This window comes from Talpa occidentalis, unplaced genomic scaffold (assembly GCF_014898055.3).
Source record: "Talpa occidentalis isolate TD23 unplaced genomic scaffold, MPIMG_talOcc4v2.1 talOcc4.4, whole genome shotgun sequence".
Classification (NCBI taxonomy): Eukaryota; Metazoa; Chordata; class Mammalia; order Eulipotyphla; family Talpidae; genus Talpa; species Talpa occidentalis.
In genome coordinates, this window is record NW_023604295.1 from 148163446 (window position 1) to 148180829 (window position 17384).

A 17384-nucleotide genomic window follows, 5' to 3' on the forward strand; every position below is an offset into this window, starting at 1 on the left:
TCGCTGGGTGTGCCCGTGTTTTCGTCTGTGTGTTTTATGGCATCAGGTCTTAGCATCTAGGTTTTTGATCCATTTTTCAGGTAACTTGTGTGGTGTGAGGTAGGGGTCTAGCTTCATTCTTCGCGTGTGGCTGTGCAGTTTTCCCAGCACCATAGTTGAAGAGACTTTCCTTTCTCTCTTGCATATTCTTAGCCCTTTTGTCATAAACTAACTGTCCATGCCAGAGTGGGTTTCTTTCTGGACTCTTAATTCTGTCCCATTGCTGGTGTCAGTTGGAAGTCCCGCGCGGTGCTGTCTGGTCGCTGCAGTGTGGAGTACAGCTTGCAGCCTGAGAGCTCTGGGATACTTCCCCTTCCTCTTGCTTGTCAGAATTGCGTTGCTAGCCCGGGTCTTTCGTGATTCAGTGTCAATTTTAATAATGTTTGCTCTATTTCCTTAAAAAATGCTATTGACAATTTTTAGGGGGTGCATTGAATCTGCATATTTTGGGCGGTAAAATGAGTATATCTACATGTTAATTCTGCCAGCCCATAGCAGGGAATAGCCAAAGAAAAATCCTTTGAAGAGTTCCTTAAACATCAATGAATTAACGAGAAATCCAGACTTAGAGGCTCACTCACTTTCCAGGCCGACATGCCCAGGATGGGCCCCCCGCTGCAGCACCGTGTCGGTTGCATTAGGCAACTCTTAGTACTTGTCCCCATAAGCTATGCTAAAGCTTACATTCTGCTCAGGGAACAGGGATGTGGGCCCGCTGGGCTTGCACTGACCTCCCAGCTATACCCCGCCGGGGTCACCGCCTCTGGGTCCCTCCCAGCCCCGTCTCTCTGCCTCCCCCAGCCGTGTCCTGCGGGAACCCCGGCACGCCCACCAATGGCATGATCGTTAGCAGCGACGGCGTCCTGTTCTCCAGCTCCGTCGTCTACGCCTGCTGGGAGGGCTACAGGACCTCAGGGCTGACGACGCGGCACTGCACCGCCAACGGCACCTGGACGGGCACAGCCCCCGACTGCACGAGTGAGTGGCGACGGCAGGGAGACCCTCCGCCCCCCGCCGCTGGGGACGAGACCCAGGACACCTCTGCACTAGCACTGACTTGGTAACCCTCGGAGGGAAGTACATGCTGGATGTTATGACCTACTCGGTAGACATTTTAGATGTATTTCCATTTTCTCATTTATAAGGTGAGGTCACTTATGTAGCTGGTCGAGTTGGATGTTGTAAAGCGAAGTAAGAAAAGTCAGGGGCTATTCCTCTGTGGACCAGTCTGAGGGCAATAAGAAGGCATGTGGTTCCAAAGTGAGGCAGGCCAGCGTGGCACCCGTGCCACAGCCACAGCTCAGCGACCCCAGACATGCCTGAGAGCGTGTCTCGGCGTGGACAGAGGGGAGCATGGCTGCTGCTCACTGAGTAGCCGCGTAAGTCAGCTAGCTGGAAACCGTGACGGGCTCATTGCTCATGCTCATGCTCATGTTTTATTTCCCTAACTCTTTTTGTCTTTGCGTATAAGTTATAAGCTGTGGAGACCCGGGGACACTGGCCAATGGCATCCAGTTTGGCACTGACTTCACCTTCAATAAGACTGTGAGTTTCCAGTGCAACCCCGGCTACCTCATGGAGCCCCCCGCATCGGCCACCATCCGCTGCACCCAAGACGGCACGTGGAACCACAGCAAACCGGCCTGCAAAGGTCCGTGCCACTGTGCTCTGCTTTCACCCACAGAGCAGTCTTCACGAATCAGGTTTTATTTCATTTTTGCAAGCATTTGTGTAGCCCTTCAATGTACTAGGGATTCTTAAAAACTCCTTTGCAAATATTCAAGCACTTCATTTTCTTAATACTGTAATCTCAGTTTTACAGCTGGGAACACTGACTCACAGAGAGACTTAGCAAGCGGCTCAGGATCTCAGATCAGTAACTGGGGACGCGGGGCTCGAGTGACAGCCGGTCTCCCCCCGGGGCTGTGCTCTGAATCCCAATGCTCTGCTCCCTGTGGTAGACACGCCAACCCCGGATCTAGTCAGCCTGACGGCTGGTACGATGGGGAATATAATTATAGGAATTTAGAGTCAGGCTGGAGAGAGAGAAACTAATCCTCAAATAATGTCAGTGTGATGGAAGAGGGGTGAGTGTGGGGATGCTCTGTGAGGGGCAGATGCCGGACTGAAGATGCCGCTCAAATGCGGAGATGCAGCGAGCACCCCTGGCCCTCCCACAGCTGGGCTTCCTGGGGGCACAGCGAAGGCCAAGCCAGGGAGATGGGGGGGCAGGTGGTCACACGGGGCAGGGCTGCCAGGAAGGACTTCAGCACCAGCAGAGCGGGCAGGCGCCTCTCCTTGTTGGGGGGTTCAGCACCATGGGGAGCGGGCAGGTGCCTCTCCCTGGTCCAGGGCCAGTGGGCTTGAAAGTGGCCGGTACTCCGACATCACATGCACTCCTGGTCCCACCGGGGAGGCGCTACTTGAGCACCGCGGCCGGGGGCCCGGAGGCGCAGCAGCCGTGGAGAGCGGGCTCTGAGGATGGCGTCTGTGGGGTGCTCGCCAGGCTCAGGACGCCCAGGCCAGTGTCCTCCTCCCCCCAGAGCGCGTAGACCTGACCCCAGACCAGCAGCGCGCCAGGCTGCATGCCGCCCACTGGCCTTTCCATCTGTCATGCGGAGACAGGCAGAGTTAGCGGTCAGCGAGACTCGCCAGGCAGTGCGGGGAGTTGTGCAGGGAGCAGATGCTGGCCTGGGTGCCAGGGCTTCTGGGGGCCAGTGGGTCATTGTCCTCTTCAGTACCCACTGCGTTGGACCAGACCCCGTCGAGCCCTCTCCCTTTGCGCTTCTGCCCACCCCACCTCTGTGCAGCCACCACTGTTCCCACCTGGGGGCCTTTTCACTTGTCCACAGTCAAGAGCGTGGGACCCCACCCCCTCATGGGGGCTCCTGAGAGCTGGGGGTGAATAGACAGAAGGTTGGATGGAAGAGGTGCACGTCCACCTGCTGGGGGGGGTGTGTGTGAGAGAGAGAGAGAGAGAAAGAATCTGTGTGCATCTGTGTCTTTTTCACATGAAAGCAGTGAGCACACGTGTGAGAGAAAAAACAGGTGAGGGCAGCAGGTAGGAAGCAGGTAGGTAAGCACAAGGTAGGCAGCAGGTAAGGCAGCAGGTAGGGGGCTGGTAGGGAGCGGGTAGGCAGTACAGGGATGCCCCTCCCCTGCCTCGGCAGCCCATGGCGGCCACCCCGGCCTGGCAGGCTCTGACCTTAGTCCGCGTCTCTGACCTGAGCCGGGGGGCACTGCAGGCACATGTCATTGTGACCATCTCCCTCACCGGGGCTTTTATTTAAGAGCCCAGCCCTGCCGTGTCCCCTGTGACTCAGGTGATGAGGACATGGGAACAGCTTCAGGGCGTGGGTGTGCAGACGCCTGACACCCCTCTCTCGACAGCCGTGCTGTGTGGCCAGCCGCCCCCCGTGCAGAATGGCCGCGTGGAGGGCACGGACTTCCGCTGGGGTGCCAGTGTCAGCTACAGCTGCAGTGCGGGCTTCCAGCTGTCCTACTCGGCCATCCTGTCCTGTGAGGGCCGCGGCGTGTGGACAGGAGAGCCGCCCCAGTGCCTGCGTAAGTGCCCACCACGCCACCCGGGCCACAGGCCCCTGGGTGGGCGATGCCCCAGCGGTGCTGCGGATCGTGAGCCCGGGGGTCTATCGGGAACTAGCCGGGCAAACCTGGCCCCATGGTGTTAACCAACACCCCTTATGTCCCGCAGCTGTCTTCTGTGGGGACCCTGGCACCCCTGCAGAGGGGCGACTCAGCGGCAAAAGCTTCACCTACAAGTCTGAAGTCTCCTTCCAGTGCAAGCCCCCCTTCGTGCTGGTGGGCTCTTCCAGAAGGTTCTGCCAGGCAGATGGCTCCTGGAGTGGGGTCCAGCCCAGCTGCATCGGTAGGTGCTGCGGCGGGTGGGGGGGTGTTGGAGGCGGGCAGACACTGCGTCCACCACCGAGCTCTGCGGGCGCTGGGCCGCGCAGCCCGAGTGTGGAGCCCCAGTGGGCCTGGAGAAGGCCAGCAGACCCCCGTCCTGCACACCTCCCCTCCATGCCCAGCCCCGCCCACCCTGCCGAGAGACTCTTCAGGAAGGACAGCGGACAGCTGTGTCCTGGGCCCTTTCCGTCACCCTCTGCTTGGCCCCACGTGTGGCCTCGGGATGCCCCCCCAGAAGCGCCAGCAGCACAGGCCTCCTGCAGGCAGAGCCCAGTCCCCGGCGGGGGGGCACCTGTCTGAGCCCTGTTCTCTGTCCCGAGCCTATGTGGGCGCAGCCGGGGCTCCAGCCAGCCGTGGGCACAGGTCGGTGTCCTTGGGCTGCGCAGCACAGAGCAGTCTGCAGCCTGGCTGTGTCCCGAGGGGCAGAGGCGTCTGCTCAGGAGGACAGCTCAGAAGTGGCTCCCCGGGAGCCCCTGTCTGACGGGTGTCATGCTGCCGACCAGACGCTGCCCGGTGGCAGCTTCTCCGCACCAGGCGCGGGCTTCTCCCCAGGGGCTGGTTTCTCTGACAGACAAATGCACAAAGCTGCTACGTCCGGGCCTGAGAGCTGCCATGGCCGGGCTCTACCCTGGCGGCCCAGGCTCCGTTTCCAGGAGGCTGCCGCTCCCAGCCCGAGGCACTGACTGTGGCTCTCACCACTCACTCGGCGCCCTCGAGGAAACGGATGGCGGCGCCGGCGCGTGGCGTGACCCTCAGAGGTGCCATAAACCCAATTCTTAAAAACCAAGAGTCGTAATTGACAGTGCTGGCGACAGGGTGTTGTTAAACCCCCGCTCGGCGTGTCCACGGGGAGTGCGAGCAAGGGGCGCCAGCAGCCGCTCCGCCCGGGGGTGCGGGCGAGTCTAAGGGAGCCGCGGGCCGCCAGGCAGCGCCCAACTACATCCACTCCCACACAGAACGTCTCACACTTTTGTCAGAATCACAAGTTCCTCGGCTTTGTAAGGCCTGTCTGTAGAAATGTTTGGATTCCTGTAACGGTAGCTGCCGCTGTCCTTTTGATTGTGAATTTCAGATCCGGCTCATAACAGCTGCCCCGACCCTGGCACCCCGCACTTCGGAACCCAGAACAGCTCTCGAGGATACGAGGTGCCCCCCTACCCCCCCCACTGGGTCCCTGTGTGTGAGGCAGCACCATGTGTGCTTATCCAACACATTTGCCCAAACGCATCCCTGGGAGAGGGCTTCTGCCCGGACGTGGCCCGTCATAGGGTGCGCAAGCATGTCCCCGGCGGCCTGTCAGTCGGGGTGCGCGAGCGTGTGTCCCCGGCGGCCGCACGGGGCACCCACACCCTTCTGGCCAGCGCAGGCTCAGCCCAAAGTGGCCGGGCCAGCCCGGCCGGCGCGCTGCGTGGCGGGAGGACTGTGCTCCGCAGCGCGCTGGCAGGGGAAGAGCCCGGTGCGCACCTGCCCTGGCCTGGCCCGACGCAGACTCTCCTCTCCAGGTGGGCAGCGCCGTGTTCTTCCGGTGCAGGAAAGGGTACCACGTGCAGGGCTCCACCACGCGCACCTGCCTCGCGAACCTGACGTGGAGCGGGACCCAGACCGAGTGCATCCGTGAGTGCCACTCCGTGGGGGGCCGGGGGCGCTGCGCCCCGCAGGCTGGGAGCAACCAGCTACCCCGTGACAGCTCCTGCCGGGCCTGCGGAGCCAGAGACGGGCAGGGTGGGACTGGGCGGCCGTGCGGAGGCCCTGGGGGACCCCCGCAAGCTCGAGAAGTGCCCCCATAGAGGCTGCGCGAAGGGGCCGCTGTGCTGAGCTCGGGGCCCTGGGGCCGGCGGCCTGGGCTGGGCGCAGAGCCCGGGTGGACTGCCGTTTCTGAAGCCAGCGCGAGGCGGCCCGTCACGCAGTCTCTTACGAAACCAGTTTGGTTTCGTGCCTTGTCATGAGGGGGGACGGGGCCCTCGGCGGCTTCGTCCGCAGGTGAGCGGGTGTCGCTGCGGAAGCGCGGAGGAGGCTGGTGGAGACGGAGACTGGCGTGCGCTGCGCTGCCATGGGTGTGAGTGTGTATGGGTGTGAGCATGAGTGTGTGCGGGTGTGACTGTTGCCTTGGGTGTGAGCGTGTATGAATGTGTATGAGTGTGAATGTGTGTGTGTGTCTGTTGCCATGTGTGGCCACTGTGTGCAGTGCACGGCTCTCTTCCTGAGTCCATACTCGTGCGACGTGTGTGGTGTCTGTGCACACACACACATGCACGCGTTCCCTCTGCACACACCACACAAAGAAGGGGTGGCAGTGCATCTGCCGTGCGGTCGGGAGCAGCCGGCCTCCGCTCTGGGGCGGATTTGCGGGAGCCTGAGCTCTCACGACCGGGCCCGCTGTGCGGGTGGGCAGATGGGTTGGGTGCGCCTGTGCGGGGCGTGGCGCTGTGCTCCGGCCACCGTGCGCTGCCCAAGGGAGACTCCTCACGCGTCTCTTCGTGATGCGTCAGGCTAGGCGCACGCCAGGAGAGCCCAGGCGGGGCCTGGAGAGGGGGTGGTTTGCGGGCATGCGTGGGGCCGGGCTGGCCCCTGCTCGTGAGCCTGTCCTGATGGGGGCGCCCTTGCAGCGCACGCCTGCCGGCAGCCAGAGACACCAGCCCACGCCGACGTGCGGGCCATCGACCTGCCGGCCTTCGGCTACACGCTGGTCTACTCCTGCCACCCGGGCTTCCTCCTGGCGGGAGGGTCGGAGCACCGGACATGCAGAGCAGACATGCGGTGGACCGGGAAGTCGCCCGTGTGCAAAAGTAAGTCCCTGCCGTGGAGGGAGGCGGCGGCCTCGCCAGCACCCACCCAGCCCGAGCTTCGTGTGCATGTGTGTGCACCTGTGTGCATGTGCGTGTGCCCGTGTGCATGCATGTGTGCCCATGTGCATGTGTGAGCCCACATGCGTGTGTGTCCTACACTGGAGGCACAGGCTAAGTGACAGTGCTGTCATCTGCACGTCTTAAACCAAAATGGAAAGCTATTTGGTTGAAGAAAAGCACTACGGGCCAAGAGGAAGGTAAACGGCAGTGTTTTGGGAAAGCGTGTTCACGTGAAAACAGGCAGATGAGGACGGACGTTAACCTCACGTTGTCCTCGGCCACCTCTTTGTGTCGCTTTTACTTTGTAAAGCTGTAAAAGCATCTAACAGGAACGGCGCCGTGATCACTGTCAGTTTCTGTTTCCAAGAGCAGTGGCGCTGTGGTCACTCGGTGAGGGATGGGCCTCGCTCCCCGCAGAAGGCAGATGCAGGACACACGCCCACGGCTCCGGCGGAGTGGGGTTGAAGCTGCCCCTGGGGAGACGGCAGCCTCAGTGCCCTCGAGCTGGAGAGCTCAGACGCGCGCTCTCGAGGAGAAAGGCAGGAGCCCTAACAAGTGATAGCGTGGCGCGGTAGAGATCCGTGCAAACTACCCCTCCCGGGGTCATCCTGCCTCGGTGCGGGAAGCCGCTCTGCGGGACACGGTCTCAAGTGCTCCGCCTGCGCGTGCACTCCGTGAGTCCCGGTGGGGCGTGGCCGGCAGGCGGTGCTGGGCAGCTTGTCTCGGACGGCCCTGCAGTTGGCCCTGCTGGCGGCGGGCAGGAACCCGCCCCGCCTTTGCCAGGCTTTCTGTTGTAGCACACCCGAGGGGCGCCGTGGCCTCGGGGCAGCGTGCCGGGCAGGCGGCTCCTACTCCGTCCATTCGAGAAATCTAGAGAAAAGAAAGTGGCTTCAATTTTACAGTTTTTCAAACTTACTCAAAAATAAATGCTTTTGAAAATGATAATTTGTCTTTTTACTTGTAGGTAAAGGAGAGAGAGAAGTTAATGACACAGTTACTAAAGCTCCAGGTTCGTATCCAGAACAGTTTCAGATCTAAGCCGCCCGAGCGACTGTTCCCCACCATACACTGTGCAGCGACTCGAGCCTTACGCTGGCGCTGCTGCCCAAGCCCACCTCCTGGCCTGTGTGGGCTCTCGGCAGTCCCGGGGCCTGGGTGCCCACACTCCTCTGAGGGCGACGGTGTCCAGCAGAGGGCCGGGCAGCCGGCGCCACTGCAGCAGGGGCCTTAGAGAGAGGGCGCGGCCGGCCAGGCCGCCGTCTCAGCAGCACGTGTGCCAGGCTCCCAGCGCCTCCAGGGCTCGCGCGTCCTCTGCCTCCAGTGTCGTCCCGCTTCTGTCGCATGTGGTCTGGTCTGCTCTGGCTGTGGCGGTGGCGGGGCTGCCTGGTCCCGGTGTCCATCCCCCAGGCGCCTGGCGCGGCTGCACGGTCCTTGCCCCGGGAAAGGCGAGGGGTGCGGCGCCCGGCGTCACAGCCACGCCCACCCCGATTTCCTTTAACAGTCAGCTACCTTGGGGGCTGTGAGGGCCTCCCGGGCCTCAGCCAGGGCCTGCGCTGTCCTGGACTGGCCCGGGACCCCACACAGGCCTGCTGTCGGCTGACGCCATGAGCATGACCACGGCTGTTTGCAAAAGTCCTTCCAGATGGTTCTAGGTGTTACTTGCAGACCAAGGCAGGAACCCGCCAGCCCTCCCTGGGGACCCGCGCACCCGGCCCTGCTGTGGGGTGCCTGCTTGCTCTGGTGACTTCCACTCGCGGTGCTGAGTGCCCGCCGCATCTCCAGCTCGCCCAGGCCCTCCAGGGGTGCTCACCACGCAGTCCCCCTGCGCCAGGGCTGCAGTTCCCTGCACACAGCCAGCAGGGCTATGGCCAGACGGCGCCCCGCCCTAAAGCCCACACTCACCCGCGCTGGCCGGCGGGTGCCCAGAGAGCAGCAGCTGAGCAGACGTGGGCCATCCTGGTGCCCCGGGAAAGCCCGTGAGCTCCGCAAAGGAAATAAAGCCGCCGTGGACTTGCCCGGAGAGCCACCTCTGCTGCGGCTGCTGGACACCGGCCGGGCAGCGCCTGCAGCGGCGAGGTCGTGCGGGGCCTCTGGCCTCTCTGCTGGTGACTCCTTCGCTGACTGCCGCTAGGAGGCTGGGCGCGTCAGGGCCACGGGCCGGCCCTCTGCGCGTGACTCCTGTTGCCAGACACTGCCGGGCTGGACGCGTCTGCGGGAGACGGGAGCACGACACTTCCTGCTGCAAGTGCACCTGCTGAGGCCCGGCGGAGGCCAGCGTGGCAGTTCCGAGCAGAAGCCACAGAACTGTCGCAGCAGCCGCAACCCCTGCCGACCGTGGTCTTGGGCTTAAGAACCCCGGCGCAGAGTCCCGTTAACTTTGTTTTATAAGTTGCCATCGCTGTTTTGGTGAACACAAGGGAAGTTGCAGAAACGGGAGACGTTAGCTTGCTTTTCACAGCCAGAGGCAACAGGAGACTCCAGCACCTCTGTATCTTCTAGTCCTAGAGACGCTGAATTTTTTTGAAGACTCTGTCTCCTATTTCTGAGTCTCATGCACTTGGTCTGACACGCTACTCGTGGTTCCGAGGCCCACGTCTGCCCGGTGCTGCGGGATGCTGTCCGGGAAGACCAGAGCGCGCAGAGGGCCGGGCCGAGGGAGGGAGGACCCTCCCCGTGGCGCGGCCAGCCCTGCCCAGTGCGTGTCCGCAGCGGTGGGCGGCTCGCCGCCCTTCTCCTGCCGGGACCGCGGGGAGGTGCTTCCACTGAGCACATGAAGATGAACTGCGCCGGGGCCCGGGTCCTCCTGCCCCAACGAGCTCTGGAGTCTCAGACGTCCCTCCCGACAAGGAACAGGCGCGAGTGCACCGCGGGCCTCCTCACCCTCTGGGGGCTGCGGGCCGCGCCTCTGCTGCCCTCGGGTGTGACCCCCACTGCTGGGTTACGCCCTGTGCTTCCAGCACCCTGCGCCCCCTTCCTGAGCTGACGCTCACCTGTCTCCCGCAGTTCCTTCGGACGTGTTCTTCGTGGGCTCGGTGTGGAAGGGGCACTACGAGCATTTAGGGAAAAGGCAGCCTGGGACCCTGACTGTGGACTGGCTGGACGCCAGCAGCAGTAAGCTCAACGCCACCTTCCTGGAGGCCTCTCAGGTGGAGCTGAAGCTGACAGGTAGGTGGGGAGCGGACGCGGCCCGTCCCAGAGGAGCCCCGGCGTTAGTGCTCCCGGCACCGCCAGGCTGCACACCTGCGCCTCGCCACACGCCCTCACGGCCGCAGTGTTGTTTTCTCATTTAAAGATCAAGAAAGTAGTTCAGAGCAGAGGCTCCTGGCTCATGGCGGCGCCCCAGCGCATCAGCTCGAGGACGAGGGTTCACTGCACATGTGTGTCCTGAGCTGCTGCCCTGAGGCCGCCGTGCCCGGGCGCCCCTCGGAGCGCTCATCTCCCGGGTAGCAGACAGCAGCCCTGGGTATCCCCTGCACCCCGGGCCCCGCGCCCGTCCCCACGTCAGCCCCGTGATGTCGGCGCTCTTAGTGAAACACTCACTGATGAAGGAGGGAAGGGACAGCAGGGTGGGGAGCGGCCGGGCCTCCTGTGGGGCTCAGACACGCGGAGCCTCTCCGCCGCCAGACACTCGCCCTCACCACAGCTCCGGACGCCGAGGCCGCTCAGGGTCTCTCCCCCAGCTGTGAACTAGCTCCTCAGGTTGAGACTCTCCCAGAGTCCTGGTTCTGGACCAGGGGAGGGTTCAAATGGCAAATGGCGCCCACTCTGGTCACGGGGGGTACTTCTGTGGCCCCCAACTTCTCTGGGGAAAACGCGGCAGGGGCTGGGCGGCAGGGGCTCTGCTCCCACACGGGACCCACAGAGGGCGGCTCCGGCCAGCACCTGCAGCATCCGAGGCAGACGTGAGGCCTTCAGAGGCTGCATCTGACGTAACGAGGCGTTTCTGGCACAGAAACAGGCCGGAAGCTGCTTCTGCCTGCTGGGCCAGGCCCCGAGGCGGCCCCGATCGTCTTCTCTGCACCAGCGACACCGAGCCCCTCCCCCCCAGGCAGCTGCACATGCCCCTCTCGCCACGTGGGCGGTGTGAGTGCTGCTGGGGCTTAAGGACTGACTCTGCTACTCGGAGTCCTTCTGTGGGTGGAGGTGTTGGGTTTACCGCAGTGGCTCCTTCCCGATCCAGACAGCACAGGCTTTCAAAAGATTTTATTTAAAATGATTGGATTTTAAAGATTGGATTTTTGAAAGGATTTTAAGGAAGAAGTGCTGGAGCTGATGTTTAAAAATCAAATAACAGTTTGTTACCCGACACCCTCATGTGTGCGAGACTCTGGGGAGGGTGGGCCCGGCGTCCACAGTTAGGCCCCACGCTCCCTCCTGCCCTGCGCCCTCTGACCCCCCACAGGCATTTACAAGAAGGAGGAGGCCCATTTACTCCTGAAAGCTCTTCAAGCCAAAGGCCCGGCGGACATTCTTCTGGGCGAGTCTGAAGACGGCGGCTGGGCGCTGGACGGCTACGTGAGTGTTTGGTGGGGGGTTGGGGAGGAGCTGAGCCTCTGAGGTGAGCAAATGCCCTGCGCCCAGGGCCACCTGCAGCCGCCTAGACTCAGGGCCGGTCTGTGCCGCCACCCCTTAGACTGCAGGGGTCAGGCCGGGCGTGGCTGGCCAGGGGACAGAGCTCTCCTGGGACACTCGTGGCTCCAGGGAGGGCCTGCAACGTGGGCTGGACACCGCTTGAGTCCTGCGTTCTATTTACAAACATCCGCTTGCATGTAACGGAGGGAAGTGCAGGGCGGATGTCGTGTGTAGATGCTGGCACCTCCCGGCACGTCCTGAGAGGTGCGGCCTGTCCTGAGGTCAGCGCGGAGCACAGTGGGTCGGTGTCAGCTGAGGTTCACATCCCAGTGTCTGCCGGTGCCGTGTGGGCGTGAGAAACAGGCATGTCTCCCCTGGAGAAGGGACTGTCGCTCCCTCTCACGCACCTGCTCTCCCTCCTCCTGCCTGGCAGGTGTCTTCAGGCCTTGAAAGAGGAGGATTTACTTTCCAAGGAGATGTGCACGGGAAGGGCTTCGGGGCGTTCAGGCTTGAACGGCAAGGTAAACAGCCTTATCTCACTCTTCAGTGCCCGCCCGGCCTCCGGTGCGTGCAGAGACAGGCAGGGGCGGGGGGTGGGGGGCGCAGGTGGCCGATGGGAGGCACCTCCTGGACTCGCCGGGCGGTCGGTGGGAGTGGGGAGCCTGCCGTGCCCGTGCCGCATGCAAGTCCTGCCCGCTGCAGGCTGCTGTGAACAGGGCACAGACAGGCTCGGCTGCAGAGGCCAGCGGTGCCCTCGGGAATGACAGGCGGGGCAGGGAGCTGACAGAGGCCAACGCGGCCACGGAGCCGTCCGGTCTGGGTGCGGGCGCGGGGTCAGCTCTGAGCAGACAGCAGCAGGCTCTCGGGGGCTCAGCTCTGCCGGACATTGAGTCAAGGAGTTGGACGGTCTCCTCGCCCAGCACCGCAGCAAGAGAGCTCAGCGGCCAGTTCGGGTTGCCCTGCCCGTCCAGCCGTGTCCACAGCAGAGGCTCTTAACAGTCGAAGCCACTGTGTGCAGGCTCCCGGGGTGCCCGGTCATGGCGTCGGCCTGTGCTGCATTCACGGCAGGGAATGCCCGTGCAGCTGGGGGCAGGCCCCGGACTCGGCTGCGGAGCCGCCGCCTCGCCTCTGCCGGCCGCTGGGCTTTCCCTCCTGAGAGTCACGTCCCCGGATCCAGTGTCACCTGCACGGCGCACAGGCCCCGCGGCCGCACCTCCCCTGAGCGGGCAGAGAAGGTGGAGACACAGCTGGGCCCGCTCCTGCCCACGCCCCGCCAGCCCTTGACACCCCAGCACTGGACGCGCGCCAGCTCCCAGGAGGACGGACGCCCGCTCCCCGCAGACTGCTGGGCTGCGAGCCCGAAGGAGGAACACGCGTGTCTGCTCACCCGAGCAGCGCTGCCCGGGGGAGGCGTGTGCCGTTCGCCGCCACGCTGGCCGAGAAGCTCGTTCATCCAACCGGGGCCCAGGCGGTGGAGCCGCCCCGCGTCATCACCACGCAGACTTGGTCCAGACGCAGAATCTCAGATGAAAGGGCTCTCCGTTCCGACGCAGCCTCGTGGCGGTCGTGCTGCGGTGGGTTCCGCCGTTTGGAGGCAGGAGCGACACGGGGCGCCTTCCCTCGCCGGAAGCCCGGCCTGAGGTTCGTCCCGCCCCAGCCCACACAGGCCCTGGGCTCGGCTGGGGCGCCTGGACCGAGCTGCGCCTCCGTCTTGCTGCTGGTCTTGCATCACCCGGTTTTTTCTTAGCATCTAGGGAGATGACGTGCCCTGTGACGGGCCCTTCGCTCCCCAGCAGTGGCGAGCGTGTCACCACGACACCGACCCGCAAGCAGCCGCTCCGCGGCGGGAGCACGTGTGTCGGCCGCACGGCCGCGGGTTGGCGGGTGCAGGCTGCAGCCGCGCGGCGGTACCGGGTTGGCGCAGAGCGCGCGGCCTCGCCTCTCGAACGTGACAAGCAGCGTCATTTTTAAGTTTTTATGTGAAAATGCGACATTTTTATTTACATCTTTTTGCTATTTGATTGTTGCTTTGCATTTATGAGCCATAAAAACGTGTTTGAAACAAGACTTCGCTTTCCCCGCCCACCCTGCGGTGCAGCTCCGCCCGGCCCGCTGCGCTGCGCCCTCCGCAGGACTCCGCAGGAGGCCAGATGGACCCCAAAACCGGTTCTGCAAGTGAACGGCTGTGGAACGAAGCCCCTTGTTTAGCAACAGTAGCTTAATAAGCATCCGCTGTTTTGACTTTCCTCTTAGTTTTTATTGCTTTTTATCGCGGTAACGTCACATCAGAACAAAGCAAGTCTCACGTGTGCACCAGAACAACCCACACCGGAGGGCCGCCCACCGGGGCGCGCCCCGTGCTCCTGCAGCACAGTCAGCCCCTTGCACCCAGAGCCAGGCCGGGCTGTGTGGGTGACCCGGAGCCGTGGGTGTTGCGGTGACGTCTGCACGTCCTGGGTCAGGTGCTCAGAGTCCGCCTTCCCTCCGCAAGGACAGAAGCCGCTTGCTACCACCCTGTGCCTGACGGAAACTCACTCTGGGCGCCCGCCTGTCTCTGCCCTGGGGCTCTGGGGATTTCTACACTCGGCTGCGGGTTTTGGACTCTTCCTGAAATAAGAGGCTGGTACCGGGTGTTCACACCTGCAGGACACAGTGCGCTGACGCAGGGAGCTGGACTCCGGGGTCCGCACCAGCGCTCAGGGCAGGAGGAACAGCAGCATCCGGGCCTTCCCTTCTCCCGTGCAAGTGCCGCCGCCTGCATGGGGGCAGCACCCCTGCCGCCTGTCCGCCTCCAGCCAGCGTCCTCCCGCTGTGGGCGTGCGAAGGACGGTCCTGGGCCCTCGGTCCCTGGGGTGGCTGTGAGGCGGTGGAGATAGGAGCCATTCGTCCCCGCAGGACAGGACGCCTGCGCCTTCAGTGCGCCCGGGCGTGGGCCTCGGGTGTGACGCAGCTGCAGTGCCCGCAGCCACATTTGCTCTGTGTCTTGCAGATCCGCCGGACCCTGACCAGGGCCCCCCCAGCCACCGCGGGGGCACCAGCAGCGGCTCCGTGGCGGCGGCCATCTTGGTCCCGTTCTTCGCGCTCATCCTGTCTGGGTTTGCGTTTTACCTCTACAAACACAGGTGCGCGGCGGGCCGACCCTCACGCCCACTGCCCGGCCCCCTGGCCGGGACAGGCTCAGGAGCGTCAGGTCCCTGCCCGTGTAGGTGACGGGCCCCTGCGCAGCGAGCTGGGGAGGACGCGTGAGGGTGAAGGGGAGGCGGCTCCACCCCCACGGGACTGAGGCGGGCGAGGGGCGAGGGCAGGGGCCCAGCGGCTCTCGGCCGGGAAAGGGTGCAGACCGGCCGGCCGTGTGGCCAGCCACGCCGGCCCTCGCGTCCTCCCGGGCTCGGCTCCCAGCGCTGAGATCGCACGTCCCGGGTCGCTGGGGGCTGTCAAACTTGGAGAAAAGCAATCTCACTAAAATAGACCCTTTCCTTCGAGCGAGCACCCCAAAAAGCAAGAATCTTTCCGGAGGAGCCGGAAAGTCCTTCTGTAGCTCGTCTCTATGCAGACGAGGTGCGACCTGCGGGGTCAGCAATGGCCGGGCCTGCCGCCCTCCGCCCTAGCCTCCTCGGGATAATTTTTTAAAAGGTGTCCCCCAAGGCAGGTCCTGCGGGGGCACGCCCGGGTTCACACCTCGCGGGCGTCTCCACCTCACTCTGCTTCTGACAAAGCGCTGGTGTGCGGGGTCTCCGCCAGCCCCCAGGAGCGTGGCTGTCACCCGCCGGGGAGTCGGTCCTGCTCCGGGCGGGCGGGCGGGCGGGTGGGGCCGACGGCGCCGCGCCTGCGGGCCCTGCGGGCGGAGGCAGAGCTGCGCTTTCCTTGCAGGACCAGGCCCAAGGTCCAGTACAACGGCTACGCGGGCCACGAGAGCAGCAACGGGCAGGCGTCCTTCGAGAACCCCATGTACGACACGGCGCTGAAGCCCACGGAGGCCAAGGCGGTGCGCTTCGACACGACGCTCAACACCGTGTGCACCGTGGTGTAGCCGCCACAGCCATACCTCGCCGCCAGGCCTCTGGTGCCGCCCGCGCCGCGCCCGCCCGCCCGGCCGTGCCCGCCGGACCCCGGGAGGCCGCCCTGCGCCAGCGCCCGGCCCCGGGCCCGCCGGCAGCCGCGTCCCTCCGTGCTCACCCCCGGGACGCGAGGACTCGGGAGAGGCCCCGGGGAGGCCCCGAGACCCAGATGCCCGGGACCTGCGGCTTCAAGGGGCCGCTCACCTCAGCGCCCGCCCGCGGGTGCCTGCCCGTCAGCTGCTCTGTTGCGGAGTTTTCGATGCACAATCTTTTGCACTAGCGTGTTCTGAACGACTGAGTCAGATTCTGATAAAAATAAACTGTTTCCACAGGGTTTATACACACTCGCCATTGTACATACGCGTCCGGCGCGCAGCGGCCGCCCCGGGCAGCACGGGCCGCGGCTGGGCGCAGCGCGAGGTGGAGCTGCTGGACGGTCGCTTCTCTTAGCCCATCGCGTGTCCCTCCATCGGCTCGTCCACCGAGAACAAAGAGGCCTTTTTATTTCCACGTGTCCCCGCGTCCCGTCCTTGTCGTCGCTCCCGCGAGCGGGCTGCCGGCGTCGCGTGTGAGGTGTGAATCGTAATTTATTGCGGGGGCCTGGGCGGGCGCTGGCCGCTGACCCGCCACCCCCGGCCCGAGCGCGGGAAGCGGCCGATCCAGACCCGCGAGTCTGTGGCGGCAGAAGCGCCCGCCCTGCCCGAGGGCCGCGCCAGGCGGGTCTCCCGTGCCCGCCACGCCGCGGGTGGGAGCGGAGCTGCTGCTGCTGCGGCATCACCAGGCTCCGCGGCCGAGCGCGGGGGGCACAGGCGCGAGAATGTTCACGTGACAACCTCAAGGCGAAATCATCTTATTTTTATTTATAACGGTTTGATAAAAAATATTTTGAAAAGACAGTGATTATTTTATTATTTGGTTTTTGAGTCCATGGTCCACCTCCCGGCGGCCCCTCTCCAGGCGGGCACGGCCGCGGGTCAGCGCAGACCGGCGGGGGCTGCGGCTTCCAGGGGGCTGCCGAGGTGAAGCGAAGCAGCTGTGGGGAGCCGTTCAGAGCTGGGGGTGTCCGTTGCCGCAGGGTGCCCCGCCCCCGGCAGCCCCGCCTTGGAGCCCGCGCCCCCAGCCCGCGTCCTGAGCCGAGTCTCGGCACCGCTGGGCCCCCGGCCTGGGGCCGGGTTGCTTTGCGCCTGGCGCCCTGAGACCCCAAAGCCACTGAGGCTCCCGCCGCCACGCGGCCCGGAGTGGGGTGAGAGCTGGGCCCGGGGGCAGGACGCGGGGGGCTGGTGTCACACGCTCGCGGGAGCCCTGCGCGGAGCGGGGTCTTCCAAGCAGGGGCAGACACTGACGCCGGGGCCTGCGGCTCCCCCGCGCCCCGACCTCTGACCTGGTCCTCGCCCTGGGGGCGCCTCGAGGGGCGGCGGGGAGCCCACGCCCAGCTGGAGCGCCCCTCGGGCCGGGCCGGAGCGTGTCGCGGAGAACAGAGAGGGGGTGCCGGCCTGGAGAGGCCCCCCCCGCAGGTGCAAGCCCCCAGCCGGGCCGGCCCGCCACAGGCTCCTGCCGGCCGCGGGGGGCGGAGGCCGGGCGCCGCTCCGGCCCCGCTTCAGAGCTGTCCACACCCGCTGTTCGTTTCACACATCTTGCCTTTCTTCCGGCTCGCTGCAATAATTTTTTTCTTCTGTAAACTGTTTTGTAAACAACCACTCAAGCTCTTCTAACAAGGGACCGGAAGGCCGGCGCTGCGCCAGACCCGCCTCCATCACACGCTGCTGAGACGCCGTAGGTGCACAGACCTTTTTGTACAGAGATCTATTTTTTATGAAGAATTTGTAAAATTATTAAATATGCTGTAATTTTTTGATTCATGTAGGTAAATTGTTAAAAAAAATAAATGTTTTTACATACAGAACTGTAATTTTCCCAATAACGTCCAGCGGCCCCTCGCCGGCCG

General features: G+C 64.1%; 1 protein-coding gene across 1 annotated transcript in view; it reads left to right on the top strand.

Moving 5' to 3' along the window:
* The window catches only part of CSMD1 (CUB and Sushi multiple domains 1), a 629723-nt gene extending 614292 nt beyond the window's left edge, over positions 1-15431 (top strand). Inside the window, exons 58-70 of the mRNA XM_054701136.1 lie at positions 841-1017; positions 1511-1690; positions 3430-3603; positions 3752-3925; positions 5036-5109; positions 5466-5577; positions 6570-6749; positions 7774-7818; positions 9813-9974; positions 11212-11324; positions 11815-11902; positions 14371-14503; positions 15252-15431. Of these exons, the coding sequence (XP_054557111.1) occupies positions 841-1017; positions 1511-1690; positions 3430-3603; positions 3752-3925; positions 5036-5109; positions 5466-5577; positions 6570-6749; positions 7774-7818; positions 9813-9974; positions 11212-11324; positions 11815-11902; positions 14371-14503; positions 15252-15411 (1772 nt within the window). The 3' untranslated portion in view covers positions 15412-15431. The remainder of the gene's footprint in view (positions 1-840; positions 1018-1510; positions 1691-3429; positions 3604-3751; positions 3926-5035; positions 5110-5465; positions 5578-6569; positions 6750-7773; positions 7819-9812; positions 9975-11211; positions 11325-11814; positions 11903-14370; positions 14504-15251) is intronic.
* The last annotated feature ends 1953 nt before the right edge of the window (positions 15432-17384 follow it).